Raw genomic sequence first — 21,589 nt, forward strand, 5'->3', positions numbered from 1 at the left:
CTATCCAATTCAATTTTTGTTTATGGAGTGAGGTGTGGGGGTGGAGGTTTCTTTCTTTTTCCATATGGATATGCAGTTTCCCAGTGTTATTTTTTAAAACAATCCGCCTTTTCCTATTCAGTTGACTTGGTACCTTGATTAAAAATAATTGATTACAGGCCAAGTGCAGTGGCTCATGCCTGTAATCCTAGCACTCTAGGCGGGTGGATTGCTTGAGCTCAGGAGTTTGAGACCAGCCCGAGCAAGAGCCAGATCCCAATGAGGCAAGAGAATCACTTGAGCCCAAGAGTTTGAGGTTGCTGTGAGTTATGACATCACAACACTCTACCCAGGGTGACAGAGCGAGACTCTGTCTCAAAAAATAAGTTAATTGATTATGGGCTGAGAAAAAGTAGCTTATGCTTGTAATCCTAGCACTTTGGGAGACCAAGGCAGAAGAATTGCTTGAGGTCAGGAGTTCAAGACCAGCTTAAGCAAGAGCGAGACCTCCATCTCTACTAAAAATAGAAAAACTTAGCCAGGTGTGGTAGCATGTGCCTGTAGTCCTAGCTACATGAGAGAATGAGGCAGGAGAATCATTGGAGCCCAAAAGTTTGAGGTTGCAGTGAGCTATTGATGACACCACTGCACTAGCCTGGCCAACAGAGCAAGTCCCTGTCTCAAAAACAATTAATGTATATATACATCTGTTTTTGAAATCTCCATGTTTCTGCATGTACATACACCATTACCATATTGTGTTGATTATTATAGTTTATAGTGGATCTTGAAATCAGGTATGTGAGTCCTCTAAATTTTCAAGATTATTCTGTTCTAGATCCTTTGCTTTTTCACATACATTTTAGAATAAATTCATCTTTCTTGTACTGTTTTTAAAAGGACCTGATGAGATTTTGATTGCGTTGAATCTATGGGTCAATTTGGGTACAATGGATTTCTTAGCAATATTGAGATTTCCAATTCATTAACATGGTATATCTCTCCTTTTATTAAGTCCATCTTAACTGTACCTTCTCACTAATCTCTAGTTTCCAGTATAGAAGCCTTGCAATCTGTTGTTAGATTTATTTCTATTTATTTTATGTTTTATATTGTTTATGTAAATGTTTTTGAAATTTCATCTTTTAATTATTTGTTGGAATATGGTATTCAATTTATTCACATATAATTACATAATAAAAAATTTATTTTCATGTAAAGATTTTGTACACTGTGGCTTTGTAAAAATCACTTCTTACTTCTAACAGGGCCTTCTTGTGTGTAGATTTCTTTCTTTTTTATTTTTGCGACAGAATCTTACTATGTCACCCTTGGTAGAGTGCCATGGTTGTCATCTCACAACAATCTCAAACTCTTGAGCTCAAGTGATACTGCTGTCTCAGCCTCCTGAGTAGCTAGAACTATAGGAGCCCAGCTATTTTTTAGAGTCAGGGTCTCGCTCTTGTTCAGGCTGGTCTTGAACTCCTGAGTTCAAGGAATCCACCTGCCTAGGCTTCCCAGGGTGCTAGGATTATAGGTGTGAGCCACGGCACCCAGCCCCTTGTGTGTACATTCTTGGTTTTGTACATGTATATGATCTGCTAATCATGACAGAATTGCCTTTTCTAAAATTGTCTTTTAATTGAGTTATGGCACTGGCTAGGACTTCCACCATAATGTTAATGGAAATGGGTCAGAGTGAATGTCCTTGGCTTGTTTCCAATCTTAGGGGAAACTCTTGCAACATTTCACCATTAAGCATGATGTTATCTATCAGTTTTCATAAGTGTGCTTTATTAGACTGAGGAAACTCCCTTTAGTACTAGTTTGCTGAGAGTTTTTACCATGAATGAGTGTGGAATTTTAGCAATTGCAGTATTTAAAGCTATACATTTCTCCCTCTTAAGTTGCATCTACAATTTTGATATTTTGAATTTTAATTTTCATCCAATTTGACATTAATGCCAACTTCTATAATGGTTATTTATCCCATGTGTTTTTAAACTTTAAATTTTTTTTTTTTTTATTTTGCAGTTTTTGGCCGGAGTCAGGTTTGAACCTGCCACCTCGGGTATATGGGGCTGGCGCCCTACTCCTTGAGCCACAGGCGCTGCCCCAGTCCCATGTGTTTTTAGGTGCATATTAATATACAAATATGCAAGGATTGATTTCTAATGTAGCCTGAGACTTCATATGATTCTAATATTTTGAAATTAAAACTTGTCTTATGGGCTTGGCGCCCGTAGCACAGTGGTTACGGTGCCAGCCACATACACCGAGGGTGGGGAGTTAGAACCCGGCCTGGGCCAGCTAAACACCTGCAACCAAAAAATAGTCGGGTGTTGTGGCAGGCGTCGGTAATCCCAGCTACTTGGGAGGCTGAGGCAAGAGAATCACTTAAGCCCAGGAGTTGGAGGTTGCTGTGAGTTGTGACGCTACGGCACTCTACCCAGGGCAACTTAGTGAGACTCTGTCCCCAAAAAAAAACTTGTCTTATGACACAGCGTATATATGGTCTATCTTGGTGAATGTGCCATGTACACTTAAAAATAATGGTGTATTTTGCAATTGTTGGGTACACGTTTTAAATAAATATCAGTTCAGGTTGTTGGTATAATAGACTTTTCTGATTACTAATTATCTAAATAATTCAATAATAATTTACATAATTCAACAATGAGTGCAGAAAATCTTTGAAAGGTGACCCAGATTAAAGTACCCAAACAAATAAATAAAAAGTCACTCAATTTGAGAGGTTCCCATGTGATCCAACATTTATATTGGGCCACACATATAAATGAAATTTGGAACCATTAGATTTACTTAAACACAGGGTACCATCACTTGGAATCCAGGCACAAGGCTAAAACTAGGATTTCAGAGGAATTATGTGCATTTAATAATCTTATTTAATAAGTCTGTTTTCTTTATTATACTGCCTTTTTATAGATGGCTAAGTGTCACCTAGAGGCAAAGTTTGTAAGAAAACGAGTTTATATACAGAAATTTTAGGTACTAAGGGTTAGGTTAATGGAAACAAACATTAGATTAGTTCTGAGTACTTCATACTTCTTTCACACTTAAGTCATGGGCACAGACGTTATTCTGTCTGTGTACATCTAGTAGAAACTTACCATAAAGAAATAACTGAGTAAAAACACACTAAAGCATTCTTGGACAGTAAGAAAGGTACCTTAAAAACATAGCCTCGGTATTTAATTCAGAAGTGTCTCTTACAAGAGTTCACAATATCTTCAATCTCTTTCAAGTCTATCAACTTGGTAGGGAAAAGTTTAAAATGATTTTTAAATCTTCATTCATAAATTAAAACTATTAAAGGGAAAAATTAAATCTTAGCTAACATGTTTGCTGCTTCATTTGGTGAAGCTTTAAAATTTTCAGTCTTTAGACAAACAGTACATAGTTTTATTCATATGATACCTATAACTTTAGCATTCTAAAACCTATAGTCACCGATTAAAATCTGTAAACTGTTTCCTGGAATCAGAACTTCTTTTCTGTTTATATTTTTCACCAATCTAAATAATAAATAGATTAGTAGCCAACAATGGTAACTCAAGTAATAAAAAATACAGTTTGTCCATAAAATTCATGTGCAATTTAAAATAGTTTAACATAGTAATTTGCACACGAACTTTATGGACACCCTGTTACATCATAGCTCCAATTTTCACAAAGCCATTGCATGTATTCAATAACCTTCATGACACTGTGCTTGATTCCTTTGAGTAACCTATAAAATACTTAGATTACTAGAAAAAAATGGTTATTACTTTTATGATCTGTCACTGACTTTTACCCTTGTGTGTACATTCTTCCACTTTTGGGCTTAGAGTACAGTCAATATAGCCCTTCAGTTCAAGTTATTGACGCAAACAATATTCCCCTTCTGCTTTGAGTTTTCTTGTAATTAAACAGTATATTGGCAGAACTATCTTTGCAATTGGTGCTACATAAAGTCAAAACATAAGGGTAGAAATGATAAGACTAAAAAGTCAATATTTGAATTGGTAAAGGGAAGTGTGGCTACATCATAAAGATGGTCTCTGGCACAGAGTAGTTGCATTCATTAAATACGTGGTTAATGAATGACTTCAAAGACCAAACAGAATGTGATCTGTAGCCATTACAAAGCCCAAATGTATCGGCTAAAACATCTGAGCCCAAGGTAAACCTCGAAAGAACAGGCAGACACATAGTATACCATTCTTTTAAAGCATCTTTCACTCACCAGTGGTGAGCTGTACAAGCCATGGCCGAAGCAACGAAAATGAAAGCCATTGTTGTGATATTTCTGCTTTTGGAGACTGTATAACAAAGATACAGATAAAAAAGAAGATTTGATTAGCTATCTACGTGCCCCAGCCAGAGATCATCACAGGCATTACAAACGTACCTACCAATGACCCTCAGCATCCTCATGGAGAAGCTGAATGACATCTCCATTTCTAATCAGGAGATCTTCTGACGCTCTCTTCCTGCAGTCTGCTAGGGCTTTATGTCTGCCTGGAGACTACAAAGTTGTTTTGAAAAATTACATTACAAACTTGATTGCAAAACCACTTGCATAACTGCCTGTTCTGTGATATAAAGAATTACTCTTTACTTCAATGGAAAATATGGTACCTGGAGCTCTGCAGGAACAGACCTGGAGCAGTTTGTAGTAAAAAAATAAAGCAGAACATATGTTCATTTAACCCGAAGAATTAATTTTTATTTGAAAAAAGAGAATTACAACATGAAATGTACAGAAAATAATAGAGCACGACTAATTTGTTACATGAATTATAAGCATAAATCCAGAAAAAACAAGCATGAAAATATTAAATTTTAAATACTCTTATTTGTAAACTATTTTCATGAAAATTTTATCTTGGCACATACAAAAAACAGTAGCCCTGAACAAAGTTTACTCGTGCCCCCGAAAGAATTTCTGGGCGTCGTATTGTTTTGCACAGGTTAAAATAATGGGCACAAAAGCTCTGGGTCCAATGAAAGCATATTAAATCATCACGTTGTGCTTTACTTGACCTTAGTCATTTTGCAGCCATAATTTTAACTTAATTCATTAATAAGCTAAATAATACAAGGCACACTGATTGCATTTGGTTACAAAGTAGATAGAGAAGAAATGATTTTCAAGTCCAAAAGTATTCTGAGATGAGAATCTTTCCAGCACAATATCTTACACATCAAATACATAATTTTCAAAGAAAGGAATACATAATTAAAATTTTTATGAAAGAAAAGAAAAACCATGTGCTGTTGATTCTTTATGTGTCCAAGGAAATTAACCTGAAAACAACATCTACATCATTTGGGCTGAACATCTTTTGAGTAGTATTTTTTCCAAATGGGCTGAGAAGCAGGCAGGAAAGAGCTACTTGCCATCTGACATAGTAGCTTCATCAAAATAGGAGAGCCATGTCCGTCACAGGTCTCTACAAGGGAAGCGGTACCCATTATTGCTCAGTTTTTAACTTGACAGGACTTCTTTTTTGGGCAGGGAGAGAGATGCATGGAATGCATTCTATTGCTCTTCTGTATGTTTTCCTTTGTAGCACAATTCAGGGATTTATTGGAAAAAGAGAAAAAAAACTAATCGTTTTTCTACATTTCCATACCCTGTGATTAAAACATTAATCAATGTTTCACATGTACTTTACTTTCTGAGACCACAGGTGGAAGAATACTTCAGACTGAGTTCTTCACTATTGGGGCGACAAGCACACTAAAAGCCCTGATGTAAGCATTATGAAAGGTACCCATGTCACAGAAACATTTGTACCCACTTAATATTTTGAAATTAAACAAAGACTGAGTTCTTGACAACAGATCATCTACAGCAAATGCAGCAAATGTTTAAACACAAACTTGTTTCTTCTGACTTTTTGCTCACCTCTGAATAACTACTCCCACCCATCATCTTCAGATAACATTAATTAAGGAAATTAACTTATTAGTCTAAACCAATGGTTCCCAAAATTGGGGGTTCTGGATACCCTTTCAAGGGGTCTGAAGGTCAACCTACAATAAAACATTATTTACCTCTTTCAGTGTCATCCTCTCCCAAGTATTAATATATAGTGGAGTTTTCTAGAGGCTTTGTGATGTGTAATATATTGCACAACAGATTGAATGCAAAAACAGATATGAAAATTCAGCTTTCTTTTACTAAGCCAGATATTAAAGAGATTTTTAAAAATTCCATCCTTCTCATTAATTTTATTTTGAAAAATATAACTTTTAAACAAAAAATCTTGTTTATATAAACTTACAATGGGCTTATTAATATTTTAAATGAATTAAAAAGTATGTATTTCTTCGTTTTACTTTATAATATGGTAAACATGAATAGATGGAACCTACATAAACCAGAGTTCTTTGGGGTTCTCAGTTTTTAAAAATGTAAGGGTTTCCGGGGCGGCGCCTGTGGCTCAGTGAGTAGGGCACCGACCCCATATGCCGAGGGTGGAGGGTTCAAACCCAGCCCCGGCCAAACTGTAAAAAAAAAAAAAATAGCTGGGCGTTGTGGTGGGCGCCTGTAGTCCCAGCTACTGGGGAGGCTGAGTCAAGGTGATAAAGTGAGACTCTGTCTCTAAAAAAAAAAAAAAAAAATGTAAGGGTTTCCTTCACTGCAGTTTGAGAACTGGCTCAGCACCCCGTAGGTCAGTAAGTAGGGCGCCGGCCACATACACTGAGGCTGGCGGGTTCAAGCCTGGCCTGGGCCTGCTAAACACAATGACAACTACAACCAAAAAATAGCCAGGTGTTGTGGCAGGCACCTATAGTCCCAGCTACTTGGGAAGCTGAGGCAAGAGAATTGCTTAAGCCCAAGAGTTTGAGGTTGCTGTGAGCTGTGACGCCATAGCACTCTACCGAAGGTGACATAGTGAGACTCTGTCTCAAAAAAAAAAAAAAAGAGTTTCAGAACTGCTGATCTAGACAATTAACTAATTAACTCAAAACAAATCTCTCACCAGCTCTGAGTCTCAGTTTCTTCCTCTGTCATTTAGAGCTATTAAAGCCTGCCCTGTCTCACACTAATAATGTAGCTGTTAATACAGAAATCATCTGGTAACCTGTAAACTGCCATATAAATATGTATAATGGTCATCACATGGTTAGAAGAAAGGATATCTTTTACTTTTTTGAAGAAAACATTTTAGAGTCAATGCTGTGCAGCTTTGTGATTATCCACGCCATTACTCTCTTACACGAACAGTAGACCTGCCAAATTGAATTGGTTCCTCTGAAGGGCACCAAGGAGCAGTTCACTACCAAGCACCATTCCTACTGTCCAAGCTGGTGGCTTTAGAGAAGTAAGGATTTACCCCCAAACAATGCTAACTCCTCTCTAATAGCCCACCAATACCCTAACGACTTACAACTATTTCTTCTATAAAATGCTTACTTTTACCCTAAAACAGTTTCATTTTTTTCTGGGTACTCCACTGCTCTAATATGCTGAGATTTGATATCATTACCACATTTTATGAGAAACCACTAAAATATATTCCCTGGATATTACTAAATAGTTTTTAATGTGTCATGTTTATTTCCTATATTTTCTCAGCTGGAATTCAAACTGATTTTTAAAGTATATTTGAAACTTCTTTATTCTCTCACTTTATTTCACATGCCTAGATGGAAACCCCAGTGGTGAAGCTCAACCAAAGATAAACTTGGTCAATTTATAGATTTGGAAACTATTTCACCAACCTCAGAAGAAGCTCAATGTAGAGGCCAAACAAGTTCTATTTAAAGAGAAAAGTGTTCTCTGAATGTTCATAACAGGATTTGTTTCAAACCTTTTTGGCCATGGAATATTCCTAATGACCTCAAAGGATGCTGACTAAAGATTACTCCTATACGCTCTACCTATTTCATTAATAAACCTGCCTCAAGGCTTTTAATGTAATATACCGTTACTAACCATTAGGGACCTATCTTCTTCTTCATTTCCATAAGTAGAGTAGAAATAGTTGCTTGGCCACTCGTCAGGCTCTTCAAGGATTTCTGCAGAGTGTGACATCTCAGTCCAAACTATAAGAAAAATGTGGAGTGTGGCAGTTACTTAACGGTGCTAGTTTATTGTAAGTTAAGAAGTAATGCTAATTAGAAAAGTTAATAATTGAATTTGAAAAATTGGATTAAGCAATCGAATGCAAGCAGCAAATTAATAGAATCTTATCCTAGTCACATTAAACTATTCATAAAATCTTGGAGAGTCATGTCAACTTTCTCTAACTTGGTATGCTCACCTGTCAAACAAAGGCATTAATACTGTGAGCTGTGATGCTCTCCTTATTGCTATGGAGGCCAAAGCATAGGTGACCTGAGGGAAGTGACCTTTAAATGGATTATTGAAAACTGAGCAAGGGTATTATTCCTTATTTCTCCTCAACTCGTGGAGAAAGAACAATTTGTCTCCAGACAAAGAACAATTATATTTAAGTATTTAGTATCAGGCATTCTGCTAGGCATTTCTCCAGAGCACTCTATGCTACTGACTTTAAAGTTGTTTAGGTGATCCCATTGTGTGCTTCTAGAGTACTTTGTACTTCCCTGTTATAACACTTACCCGATTTACTTTTGCTTGTTGAACTATCTTTCTACCCTCCTAGCTTCATGGGGGTGGCAGCTGAGTATACCCTAATTAGCCTGCATACTCAGCACTTTGCATAATTCCTGGTACACAGGTCATGCTGTGTTAATATTTGTTGAATTAAATAAACTGCTTAAAGTCATTTCAAATAATGCAGCTCACATAGCAACAACAAATATCCCAAACTAAATGACTCTGCTCTATTCATTAAACCAAGGGGGTAAGCAAAGTGTACGTTCCTTGAAGCTTGTACACACGTTTTATTCATCTCTATATTCCTCTACAGCAGGGATTCCCAAACTTGAGCAGACATTTGAATCACATGGGGAGCTTGTTAAAACTCCCTCCCAGAGTTTCTGATTCAGAAGGTCTGGTGTGGAGCCAGAGAATCTGCCTTCTACACAAGTTCCCAAGTGACACTGATGTTACTGGTCCAGGGACCACACTTTCACAACCACTGCTCTGTAGTGCCCACCAGAGTGTCTTGCATATGCAAGACATAAGAGCCTTCTAAAAATGCATTAACTTTATTTTCTTTATACAAAAATACCAGGCAGGTAGATTTTCCAAATTTACCATGAGACATAAAAACTTGCACAGCCACAGGGCAGCGCCTGTGGCTCAAAGGAGTAGGGCGCTAGCCCCATATGCCAGAGGTGGTGGGTTCAAACCCAGCCCTGGCCAAAAACTGCAAAAAAAAAAAAAAAAGAAAACTTGCACAGCCACGAATCTCATCTTGGGATGACCATGACACATACCTGCATTTGCTGCCGCCTGACCTGCCAAGATTGCCTCAGAGACCTCCACCATAGCGCTAGCGTGTTCTGATTCAGTTTCCTCAAAACGTGTAATAGCTCCCTGCTGCTTTCTGAAATAGTGATTTATAAAAATAAGTGAGCTTTTGTACAACTTAAGAGTTAGAAGAAATTAAAAATGGTATTTCTTTCACCAATATCATGTGTTATAAACATGTTCTGAGAATCCATTCAAACAGTTGATACTTCTTATTTAAGCCTGTGTGACAACAGCTTATAATATACAAAAGCTTAAATCCTAGGATCCAAGCTGGCAGGTTCTCTCTTTATTATGTGAGGAAAACACTACTCCCTTCTAGACCCAAAGAAGGTATACTGTCTACCATTTCTCTTGCTCTGCAGACTTTTAACCTTAATAAATTATGTAAGGTGTGTATAAATGAAGATGAAACTTTCAACTGATTCATGTTGTTGGGTACACATCACCTACTATCAAGTCAATTACTGCATGAAAACTAAAGATTTTACTCCCATAAAATAGGATAAAAGATTTGAGTATCATAAATTCCAGCAGAAAAAGATTCTGTGACTTTTTTTTTTTTTTTTTTTGCAACAGTCTCAGTCACCCTGGGTAGAGTGCCATGGTGTCACAGCTCACAGCAACCTTAAACTCTTGGGCTCCAGCGATCCTCTTGCCTCAGCCTCCTGAATAGCTGGGACTACAGGTACCCGCTACAATGCCCAGCTATTTTTTTAGAGATGGGGTTTCACCCTTGCTCAGGCTGGTTTTGAACCTGTGAGCTCAGGCAATCCACCCACCTCAGCCTCCCAGAGTACTAGGATTACACGTGTGAGCCACCATGCCCAGCCTCATCTGTGACTTTTATTTATTTATTTATTTTATTAAATCATAGCTGTGTACATTGATATATTCATGGGGCATCATTCACTAGCTTCACAGACCATTTACCAAGTTTCTATCTGTGACTTTTAAATAGTTCTCCCGAAGCCCTAAATGAACCACCACATGTTACACCTTGATTTTAGCTACCTCAGAAAGATGTAGTACAGCAGAGGGAAAAATGTTATTTCTAATAATTCACTCATCCCTACAGCAAGCAGATGCTTTATGGTGAATCTCTGTGCCAAACCTCTGGAATCAGTTTGGGAATTTTTTTTTTTTTTTATATAGAGACAGAGTCTTACTTTGTCGCCCTCAGTAGAGTACTGTGGCGTCACAGCTCACAGCAACCTCTAGCTCTTGGCTTAGGCAATTCTCTTGCCTCAGCCTCCTGAGGAGCTGGGACTACAGGTGCCCACCAGAACACCCGGCTATTTTTTGTTGCAGTTTGGCTGGGGCCGGGTTCAAACCCACCACCCTCAGTACATGAGACTGGCGCCCTACACACTGAGCCACAGGAACCACCCAGTTTGGGAATTCTTTATGCATATATACAAATGTTCTGTAGAAACTCCACCTTTTAAAATTTCTAGAGGCAGAATACAAAGAAAGATCCCATCTCTAAACCAGTAGAGGTCTGCTATCATATAGGACAGCCACCTTCCTTAAAGATTTGCTGGTTGTGTCCAGGCTCAGTTCCCTCCCAGGAGCCATACTTTCTCTCCAACTATGTAAAAAGAGAGGCCAAGTCACGAGCAAATGGTTTCCATAAGGGGACAACAAATCTGTGAGCCAGTCTTTCATCTGTTCTGTTCCCATACTCTTACAACTCTTCTTCTCCAATCAAATTAAAGGTGACCATAAACACTTTTAAGGGAAAAACATGAGTACAGCCACCTTTCTTGTCAGCTTATGCACAACTCTTCTAATGATGTATTTCAAACAAAGCATGTGTAATCGTGTTTAAAAATCAGCCCATGGGGTATGTATTAGGAACGATCAGGCTTTAATACACATACAAGGCTAGAACTGAGAAAAATGATGTGTTTATGGAATCTGATGAGTTATTGCTAAAACGATTAACAGTTTTTTTCCGAGATACTTTAATTACGTTGTTTCATGTTACATATGGAAAATAGAAGATTGCAGGAGTGGTATTTCTCAAAGAATAATCACTTACTCATCATTCTGCTGAGAAGAAAGCTGATTCTGTTCTGATAACCCATGGTGTTGTTTTTGCTTTTTAACTGTGAAATTAAAAAAGCTTATATAAGCATCATCCAAAAGCTATACTTCTTACTGCCCTTGAAGGCTAATGACTTTCTCTCTTCCCCCTTCTCTCTCTCTGTCTCTCCCTCACACACACACATACACACAAACATACTACTGGAATTGGAGTTAACCTTCACAGACCTGCAATAACCAGAAGGAAGACCCATCTGATGTTGGAATTTGGAATGGTCCAAACCATGCAATATTTTATTCAAAATATCCAAATTTAGAACCAGACCCAGCTCTCATTCCAACATTATCAAGGACTTAAGGTTACTTAAGGTGCTAAGCAGAGTCGTCTCCAGGGAAAAACTGGGAATTAATAGTTCACTGTGGTGCTTCTCAACTGCTTATCAAGCAAAAGGCTTTGTTCTCTAGTGTACAGTTCATTCTCCAAACTAGTTTAAACAGCTCTCTGAATCTCAATCGCCTACTAATTAAGAAATCTTTTCACTATAAATAGTACAAAGTAAACATAAGCCCCGGTCCCTGCAAAAATTATCAAAAAATTTGAGTCAATGAGCTGTTACTATACCACTTGCTCTGAAGAATGCATATTTGAATTTACCTGTCATAAGTTCCTGTTGCTTCAACAAAATATTTCTTATTTCTTTTAACCACAACATCTTTACTTCAACATTAGGAGCCTAAAGATTAAAAAGAAGGGATGTGTTTTCTTTTAAAATGCATGCTCTATAGTAAAACAAATGTTAATTAAATATATCAAACATAATCTAGTGCCTAAAACTCCATATTCAAATTCAAACCTTTTGATTCTTAAAATTCCTAAGAATAAATCATTAGCTATCAGATTAGCTGAACTAACAGTCAAAACCATTTTTAAATTGCCCTTAAAATGGAATGGTAACTCTTAGGTGACATAAAAATGTGACATATAATTCTACTTATTTTTTTATTTGCAGGAGGCTTCTTTTTGAAATATAAATATTTTTGTTTAATTTTAGTAAAATAAAACAAGCTCTACTATTTCTGAAAAGATAATCTATTGTAAAATAATCTTAGTGACTGATAACATGAAAGCCTCCTTAAATACTCTCCCATCAATTACAAGTTAAGTTTGTTAAATGATACCAAGCAAACCAAGAAAATACATTTTTATAGATGGCAGTCACCTAGCACAGCATTAAAACCAACAAAAAAACAATGGGCATTTTCAACAAATGACAGCACATTGACAGGTTGTGATACAAATACATATTGAAATGACAACATTCTCTTGAAATGCCCTGATTTATCTCCCCTTTCCTGAGATAGGCTGGACTATACAGCATTTGGTCAGGGCTTTACTCATGTTCTTTAGAAGCAAAGACCAGTCTGAACTGTCACATCCCTTCACCTTGTACTCAGATACCCTTTGAATGCTGGGCACACGAGAAAATGAGAAATGTTCTAATTCCATAACTCTGGAAATTCAAGGTGGACAAAGAAGCACCTGCCAAGCTGCCCACGCTAGCTGATAAGTCTCCTAGTGTAGTTGTGAACACTTGAAGCTCTAGCCAGGGGTGTCCAACCTGAGGGCACACAGCCACATGCTGATTTTGTGAGGACGTCTTTTCTTATCTGTGGTGTCAGATACCACAGAAAGGATGCAAGGACCTTATTTTTGTTAATCAACTTTCATTAGTGTTTGTATATTTAATGTGTAGTCCAAGACAACTCCTCTTCTTCCAATGTGCAGCAGAGAAAAGGAAGATGGACACACCTGTGGCCTCGAGGCCACCACAAGTAGATTTCAATTTAAACAAGACATGTGCTAGCAAAAAAAAAAAAAAATTCATCACAAAGAATATTCAAATACTATTTTAGTGACCTATATAAAACAGAAGTTTTTCGTATGTGACCAAAATTATTTTAGTTTGGAAGTTCAGACTATTGAATCTCTTTTTTTTGAGACAGTCTTAGTATGTCGCCCTCAGTAGAGTGCTGTAGAGTCACAGCTCACAGCAATTTCAAACTCCTGGGCTTAAGCAATTCTCTTGCCTCAGCTTCCCAAGTAGCTGGGACTACAGGCACCTGCCACAATGCCCAGCTATTTTTTTGTTGCAGTTATTGTTGTTTAGCAGGCCCAAGCCAGGCTCCAACCCACCACCCTCAGTGCACGTGGCCAGCGCCCTATCCACTGAGCTACAGGCGCCCACCACAATGCCCAGATATATATATATTTTTTTTTGAGACAGAGTCTCAACTATGTCACCCTGGGTAGAGTGCCATGGCAACACAGCTCACAGCAGCCTCTAACTCTTGGGTTTAAGCAATTCTCTTGCCTCAGCCTCCCAAGTAACTGGGACTACAGGTGCCCACCACAATGCCTGGCTATTTTTTGGTTAGAGTTGTCATAGTTGTTTGGCAGGCCCAGGCTGGATTCGAACCCACCAGCTGTGGTGTATGTGGCTGGCACCCTAGGCGCTGAGATACAGGCACTGAGCCCCAGCTATTTTGTTGTTGTTTAGCAGAACCGGTGCATATGGACGACTCCCTAACCACTGAACTATAGGCACTGAGCCCAGACTTTTGAATCTTAATGCAGGTTTTGGTTTATAGAAGACTTTTTAAACAACCAACCTGGACAATATAAACTTCTTCTTTCCCGCCATAACAAATTTCAAACTTGCGGTTATCACCTTTTACGTGTTCAGTGATTCCAACTTCATCCATCTATAATAAATCAGCCCAAATTTTCATAAGCATTTTGACTATGAAATTAGATTCAATCTACCCCATCATCATCTAACTGAAACAGAATTTCTCAGGTGGGTAAAGTATACATTTTATGTTCAATGAATATGAAATGAAGTACAATCATAGATAAGAGTATTTAAATTTTTTCACTGAATGATATAATTTATAGCTCAGATTATATGCTCCATTCCAGTGATTGACACAACTGTTATAAATCTGAACATTTAAGTATTCAAATGATGATCTGAATCTGACCATCTATGATTCAATTCTGTTACAAATTATAGTATTAAAACAAATTATTGTGTCAAACACAAAAGTAATTACATCAGTGAAAAAGGCTACCCCAAATTAACTTAAACCTTTATTTAAAATTATTTGCCAGGTCACTGAATCTTAAAAATTATGACTTATCTCAATAGAAGTCCTACAAGTAATACATATCCAATTTATGGGGTGGGGGAGAACCAGATGGGTACACAAGGATCTATTTCTACCAATCCCTCAGCCTCTCTAGAAAATAATCTGTTGTGGGATGGAGGTGTTTCCTTGTAGCCAGTGAAATTTTGTATGAAATATCTCTTCTTTACCGCAGATTTTCTTCTTCATATGACTATGCGAAAGCATGAACTCTTCCATTTCCTTTCTTCGTTTGCTGCTAAGAGCTTGGCTAATTCCATTTTGACATATTTCACTCCCTTTTACACATTCTTTTGTGGTTCCTTTCTACTTTTCCTATTTTCTTTCAATTCTTATCTAATTATGTAAAGGAAATCTCACTCTCTGTTCCAGTTATGAGCCCTCCAAAAGACCCTAATTAAAAACTGTTAAACATTAAAAGTAGTGCTAGTTAGTGCCTCATACCAAGAAGGAAACAATTATGCTTAGAAATGAAATGTAACTTATTAATGAAAGACCCTATGACATCCACTCTGAACATAATCAGAAATTACTTTGGCAATGTTCCAAAATATTTTTATATTCTTACTCCACAAATTCAACTAACCTACTTCTGCTCAAACATCAAAATTTAAGATAAATAATAATCTCACATTTATTTTTATTTTTAAGACAGTCTCACTATGTTGCCCTCGGTAGAGTGCCACGGCGTCCCAGCTCACAGCAACCTCAAACTCTTGGGCTTAAGCGATTCTCTTGCCTCAGCCTCCCAAGTAGCTGGGACTACAGGTGCCTGCCACAATGCCCGGCTATTTTTGTTGTTGTTGTTGTTGTTGCTGCTGTTGTTTAGCAGCCCCGGTGCATGTGGCTGGCGCCCTAACCACTGAACTACGTATGGGCACTGAGCCTCACATTTAATTTTTTTTTAAAAAAATAATTTTGCTTCATTATATGGTTTGGTCTTTTTTTCATTTTTTTATTTCAATTGATTTAGGGCTTCAAGTAGTTTTTGGTTACATGGATGAATTATATAGCAGTAAAATTGGGCTTTTAATGTACCTGCATGAAAAACTATAAAGCACATAGGCTTTGTAGTTAAGAGAGGCCTGGGTTGCAATTCCATCTCTAACGCTCACTAGCTATGCATCTGGGCGCAAGTTGCTTAGCTTTTCTAAACTTCAGTTTCCTTAACTATAAAATGGGAAGGATACCTATTTCATGAAGTTGATAATAATATTTTGAAATAAAAAAATTAAATCGTGAACATTAAATGCTTCAATCATATAATAGGCTTTTTAAACGCATGCATTTGCTTTCTAGTCTTTCCCCTATATGAATTGAAATAATTTTGTTATTTTTCACTGTAAGCATAGAGCACATCAGTTGCCCTGGAAATCTAACCATTATACCTGGTTAGCAAGCACTAAATGCATGTTAGTTAAATTAAAAGATAAATGACAATAATTTTAAACATATGCACTGAGGAATCTAAAAGACTTAAATCCCAAATCCTTCCATCTAATTAACTATGACCTTAGACAAGGACTTTCTTTGCATGTAAGTGGCTGATTTAAAATACTGCATATAGTATTATATATAGTACAGAAAGTTCGTGGTCAGGCCATGGGATTCCAGCATGCTATGATGCAGTCAAGACAAGAGTCCATTTACAGAGAGACAGAAGTCACTCAGCAGTAGTGTATCTGTGCTGATCCTCTCTTTCAAGGCTTAAGATTTGGAAAGCAATAACCCTAACTGTTGAGCACCACACTGACTAGTGATGCTAGCAATTGCTTAATGCTAGACTCTTATGATAGGTAAGTAGGAGGCAGTAATCACAGTGAGTCCTAAAAAATATCCTAATTTCTATCTTTTTTCAGTCAGCAGTACTATTGTTTTCCCAGTAATCCTCATCCAAAGCCTTGTAGGCATGACATTAAGAATACTAGGTATTTGTGGGGAACTAAAAAAGAATCACACAGATTTTCTTCCTTCAAACGTCACATATTATTTATTTCCTCTATCTAGTAAGTCAGGAAGCCCATCTGTCTACCTTCCACTGAAATGTTTCTCATATCTATCATACCCTGTTTCCATGGCAACCATTGTCATTTCAATTCTCATGATTTCATTACCTCATACCGGTCCTCCTTACCTTAATGTACGTTATGAAAGAATACGCTCATGAAAAAGAAATAAAATGGGGAAATAAGGGGAAAACTTTTGTCCACTTTCCAAATTTTCTGTAACAAATGTTCTATTGCTTTTAGAATTTAAAACTTGAAAGATAAAATTCACTGGGTATAAAAAAAAAATCAAATTCATCAAAAATAACCTCATGTGAATTAGAAATTCCTCTTGTCTAATGACAAAACGAGCTGGCAGTATCAGTGAGTTGCCAGTGACCTCCTCAAATAGTACTGCTCTCATTTTCATACCAAACGAATATTGGGATAGACTGGCAGTTTTATTCATAGGAGATAATAAAGTGATTTCAAAGGATACAACAGGACAAGTGCAGAAAGAATTCAGAGGTAAGTGGCTTTAAATACCCAGGAAGAGTAGAGCTAGGGAACAGAGGAGGGAGAAAAGGAAGATAGGCGTACGTGAAGCACAAAAGTTATCCATTTTTAAATTGCATTGAGGAAAAGGAAGAAACTCTTTCCTCCATGTCTCATCTGTACCAAAAGACTCTTTGCTAATAAGACCAAGAATTCCACCAACAGCAGAAAGAGAATGCTCATAGAGGAGCCTGAGACATATCTCGTGATTTCAAATTGTGCTCTGCAGGACGCTAGGGAGCCCTTTGGGAAATGCCTAGGATTGTAGTGAGAGAGGAAAGGATTTGATTTCTATCAAAGCTATGCATTCCTGCACTCTCATTTTAAGCAGAGTTCTGCTTTACCTGACTGCTACTTAAAACTTTTTTTAAAACCAATAGATATGCAGCTAAAGGATAAAACCCATTCATTTGAAATGGAAGAAGTATACAAACTGGGATGCACACACGTGCTCACACAAAATAATATCACATTACACAATTCAAATTGTCTTACTTTCAAACAGTGCTTAAAACTGTATGACGGGTATCTGTCACAGCCTTCTCCAGTTTCAACACGTCTTTTACAAAAAACAACAGCTTTCTCATATAAGAAAAGATGTCGCTGCATTGGTTTGAATCTAGCAAAATCCTTCATTTTTGTAGCACCTTTCTTGTGTCCTGTCCAAACACTGAATCCACCTTGCATTATCATCTTGCCCAGCTCATTTAAGTTTCCCTAGAATGGAAAATCAAAACCCATTAGTACAAAGCAGAGCTATAGTCACATCTCTGACATTAACACTTGAGTGTTTAGCTTGAGCTACTAAAGCCCTCAAGGATAATTTATATCTTTTTTTTCATTTATATGTTTCTAAAAAAACATATTCACTCTGGCTGGGCACTGTGGCTCATGACTATAATCCTAGCACTTTGGGAGGCTGAGGTGGGAGGATCCTTTAAGCTCTGAGCAAGAGCAAGACCTCATCTCTATGAAAAATAGAAAAATTAGCTGGTATTGTGGTGGCACCTATAGTCCCAGCTACTCAGGAGGCTGAGGCAGGAGGATCACTTGAGCCCAGGAGTTTGAGGGTGCTATGAGTGAGGCTGATGCCACAGCACTCTAGCCTGGGCAATGGAGTGAGACTCTATGTCAAAAAAATATACACATATACTCATTCTAACTTTTTACATGAAAACATACCATACATCACATATGTACAAAGTTCTGTGGGGGTGGGAGATAAAAGAAACTTCCTTTACCCTGGCTTCACATCATCTCCATATGGCAGGATTTCAGCTAGTGTAACTCTCCCGATGACTTTCTCAATCCTGATTGGTTTCCCCACTGGGAGTTGCTAATCTGTTAAAAAGCTGCAAGCTCTAAAGATGTGATCTGTTTCTTCCATATCTACCCGGGACCAGGGTAAGCTCAATTCTGGGACAGTGTGTCTCCCTCCAGGTCTGGACTGGGGTGAGGAGGAGTCAGGCTGCTGAGGACAAGAGGAATCTTACAAATCCATTTGGCTGCTGATCTGAAGCCAATTCTCCACTTAGCATTATCAGTAATAATGCTAACATTCTGATCTACATTTATCTACTTCTTACATGTTGTTTCTCAATTGGTTCCAGAAGCAAAGGAAAGGGATATTGACATATTGACCTCCTAAAATTCCAACAATTATTAACATCTACTTACAATATAGCCATTTATTGCAATCTGATGCATGGAGTCATTAACTGCCTTCAGTAAATCCAGCATTGTGTCAAGCGCCTCTTTTAATTGAGTAGTTCCTTCACTTTCTCTGCTATATTTTAATAGCTCCTGTAATTAAAAATCAGGAATGAAACCAATATTAGGCAGATATTAATAGCTAGTGAAGATGAATAAGCTTTTGGCTAACATGCTTTCAAGTAGGAATCCGAAGATAATGTCACCTTTTGTAGTAATTTATTTACACTTTGTCAAGTTAATACTATTTTTAATAACAATGTAAAACTTGGGAAAGAAGTAGAATGGTGACTAAACAATATAAAACAAAGGACACTCAACACTTTGGAGCTGAAAAATAATCACTACTGAGACACATTAGAGATTAGTTTTTAATGTAATTACACATTTTTTCATCTTCTACATATAATTTGTTTTATCCATGATGCATATAGCATGAAACATTATGAAAATGCATTTTAAAATGAGCTATATTGTATTTATACTTAATACACGATTTCAGTTATTTGCATGTTTCATCGAGAAGGCCCATATGATACAGCCTCAAAACTATAGGAAATATTTGTTCAGTTCTTCTCAATGATATTAGAAGTTCTTCTGGAAAATATTATGCATAAAGCAACACAATTTGTATGAAGAATTAAATAGGTAAGACTCCAGATATTCTAGCCTAACATCTATGCCTATGACATTTGCATGGCCCCAGTAAATTAAAGGAGCATGTTGCATTAATTCTACTGCTAAATTCACCTCTCTTAGTCACTGAGCCTACCTAATTCTAGTGCTTCCTAGTCAGCTATTTCCTTTTTAATTGCTTTGCCGTATCTGACCCCAAAAAGAAAGTAAAGAAGAAAATAAATGTTTTACATAATTACCTTCAATAATAACTGATATTTAGTGATTCGCTGCACTGGTTTGAGTAAATAGGAATCCAAACCAAGTCTGTGTTTTAATTTTCTTTGACATTCCTGTCATTGAAAGATAATTATCAATAAATTTAAATTAGGACATGAATCTGTGAAAATGCCAAGTGTTCATTGAAAGAAAACTGACCAGGAAATTCACTGTTGCATATGGTATGGAAATTGTAAGACAGTATGTCTTAGAAACTACAGTAAACAGTATTTCAAGGATTTGAAAGGTAGAAAATTCCAACATTTTAAAGATTTAAAAGTTTTCACATACTGTATAAATTCACATTGATGTTGAATGCTTAAAAGGTGAGAAAGCAAGGAATGACTATAAATTAACATGATTGAAAAGTTCAAAATATCTAAAAAAGTTAACAAAAAGATAAGCTCTACAGGCCAAGGCCCAGAAAAGAAAGAAGTTGTACTGAATATAAATCAGACTGGATATGAGAACAGAATTTTTTAATATCACAAGAAAAATACAGCCCCCATGCTATATTTCATCCAGTAATTGGCCTACTGCCACTATCAACATAAGGGTCATGACACTGGATCCTGGGAACATTGTAGGGCCCATAATTAGGGCAAGATAGAGCTAGTTTAGATGACATGTGTGTACAAGAAGTATAGAACAAAAAAGGATTAGGGAAGGATATTCCTGAGGAAGATTTAGGGCCCCCCTCTGGGTATGAATAAAGGGGGAGGAGAGCAGTTGGTGGGAGGAGGGAAGACATTTGGTGGGATCTCCTAATGTGTGTCTCCTTGCATTGTGTCACCTAATGTGCACAATGCAAGGGTAACCTTCAGAATAACTAGAGCAAATTATAAATATCTAAAACAAAAAATAAGTGAGGTGATGGTTATATTAATAAGTTTAATTTAAGCATTCCACAATGTATATCAAATCATCACATTGTACCCCATAAATGTATAGTTATGATTTAATAAAAATTTAAATTAAAAAATTCCAACACACAACCTAATTCAAACAAAACTATCACTTTATAGTTGAATATAATAGACTGATACATGCATTTAGAACTCCTCACTTGTGAAGCTCAACTAAAATGATGAAAAAGTTGTTTCTCAAAGGAAAAAAGCAAAGGCTACAAAGAAAGCAAGAAAGGAGAAGACTTGTGCAAAATTTAGAAACTGAAAACCCAACTAACAAGTGGTAAAAAATTTAAGCACACTGGAGAAAAGTGAATCTCACGTTGGCAGAAGGAAAAGCCAAGGAACAACTCAATTTATGTCATTCCTCTCCACAAAGAATCCAGATTATAGACCAAGTACCTCTGAAAGTGGAAGATGAGGGTGAGGTTCAAAGAAGGATGGCTGTTCAAAGTCTATTTAAGAGGTAATTAGATAATAACAAGTGTTGACGGGGGTGTGGAACAATCACTACCCTCATACATTGCTGATAGAAATGTAAAATGGTACAGTAACTTTGGTAATAGTACTGAAATTTCTCAAAAAGTTAGACATAGAATTACCGTATGACCCAGTAATTTCACTCCCAAGTATATATTCAAGATAATGAAAACTCTTGTCTACACAGAAACTTTCATAGCAGCATTGTTCATAATAACAAAAAGGTGGAAACAACACAAATGTCCATCAACTGATGAATGGATAAATGAAATGTGATCTATCCATATAATGGAATGTTATTGTCACAAAAAGGAATAAAAAGCTGATACTTGCTAAACCATAAATGAACCTTGAAAATATTATGCTAAGTGAAAGAAGTCAAACACGAAAGACCACATATT

General features: G+C 37.0%; 1 protein-coding gene across 6 annotated transcripts in view; it reads right to left on the bottom strand.

Annotated features, from left to right (window-relative positions):
- Positions 1–4,692: 4,692 nt before the first annotated feature.
- MCF2 (MCF.2 cell line derived transforming sequence) overlaps positions 4,693–21,589 on the bottom strand; it is a 60,088-nt gene continuing 43,191 nt past the window's right edge. For 3 of the 6 annotated variants that reach the window (XM_053580990.1, XM_053580995.1, XM_053580991.1), the window contains 9 exons: positions 19,782–19,874; positions 18,874–18,999; positions 17,692–17,913; positions 14,120–14,212; positions 12,105–12,183; positions 11,445–11,511; positions 9,367–9,476; positions 7,937–8,046; positions 4,693–5,553 (listed from right to left, as the gene is read on the bottom strand). In XM_053580990.1, the coding sequence (XP_053436965.1) occupies positions 5,470–5,553; positions 7,937–8,046; positions 9,367–9,476; positions 11,445–11,511; positions 12,105–12,183; positions 14,120–14,212; positions 17,692–17,913; positions 18,874–18,999; positions 19,782–19,874 (984 nt within the window). In that variant the 3' untranslated portion in view covers positions 4,693–5,469. The remainder of the gene's footprint in view (positions 5,554–7,936; positions 8,047–9,366; positions 9,477–11,444; positions 11,512–12,104; positions 12,184–14,119; positions 14,213–17,691; positions 17,914–18,873; positions 19,000–19,781; positions 19,875–21,589) is intronic. The other 3 variants (XM_053580993.1, XM_053580992.1, XM_053580996.1) reach the window with 2 other exon arrangements.

The sequence above is a fragment of the Nycticebus coucang genome, chromosome X (genome assembly GCF_027406575.1).
Source record: "Nycticebus coucang isolate mNycCou1 chromosome X, mNycCou1.pri, whole genome shotgun sequence".
Classification (NCBI taxonomy): Eukaryota; Metazoa; Chordata; class Mammalia; order Primates; family Lorisidae; genus Nycticebus; species Nycticebus coucang.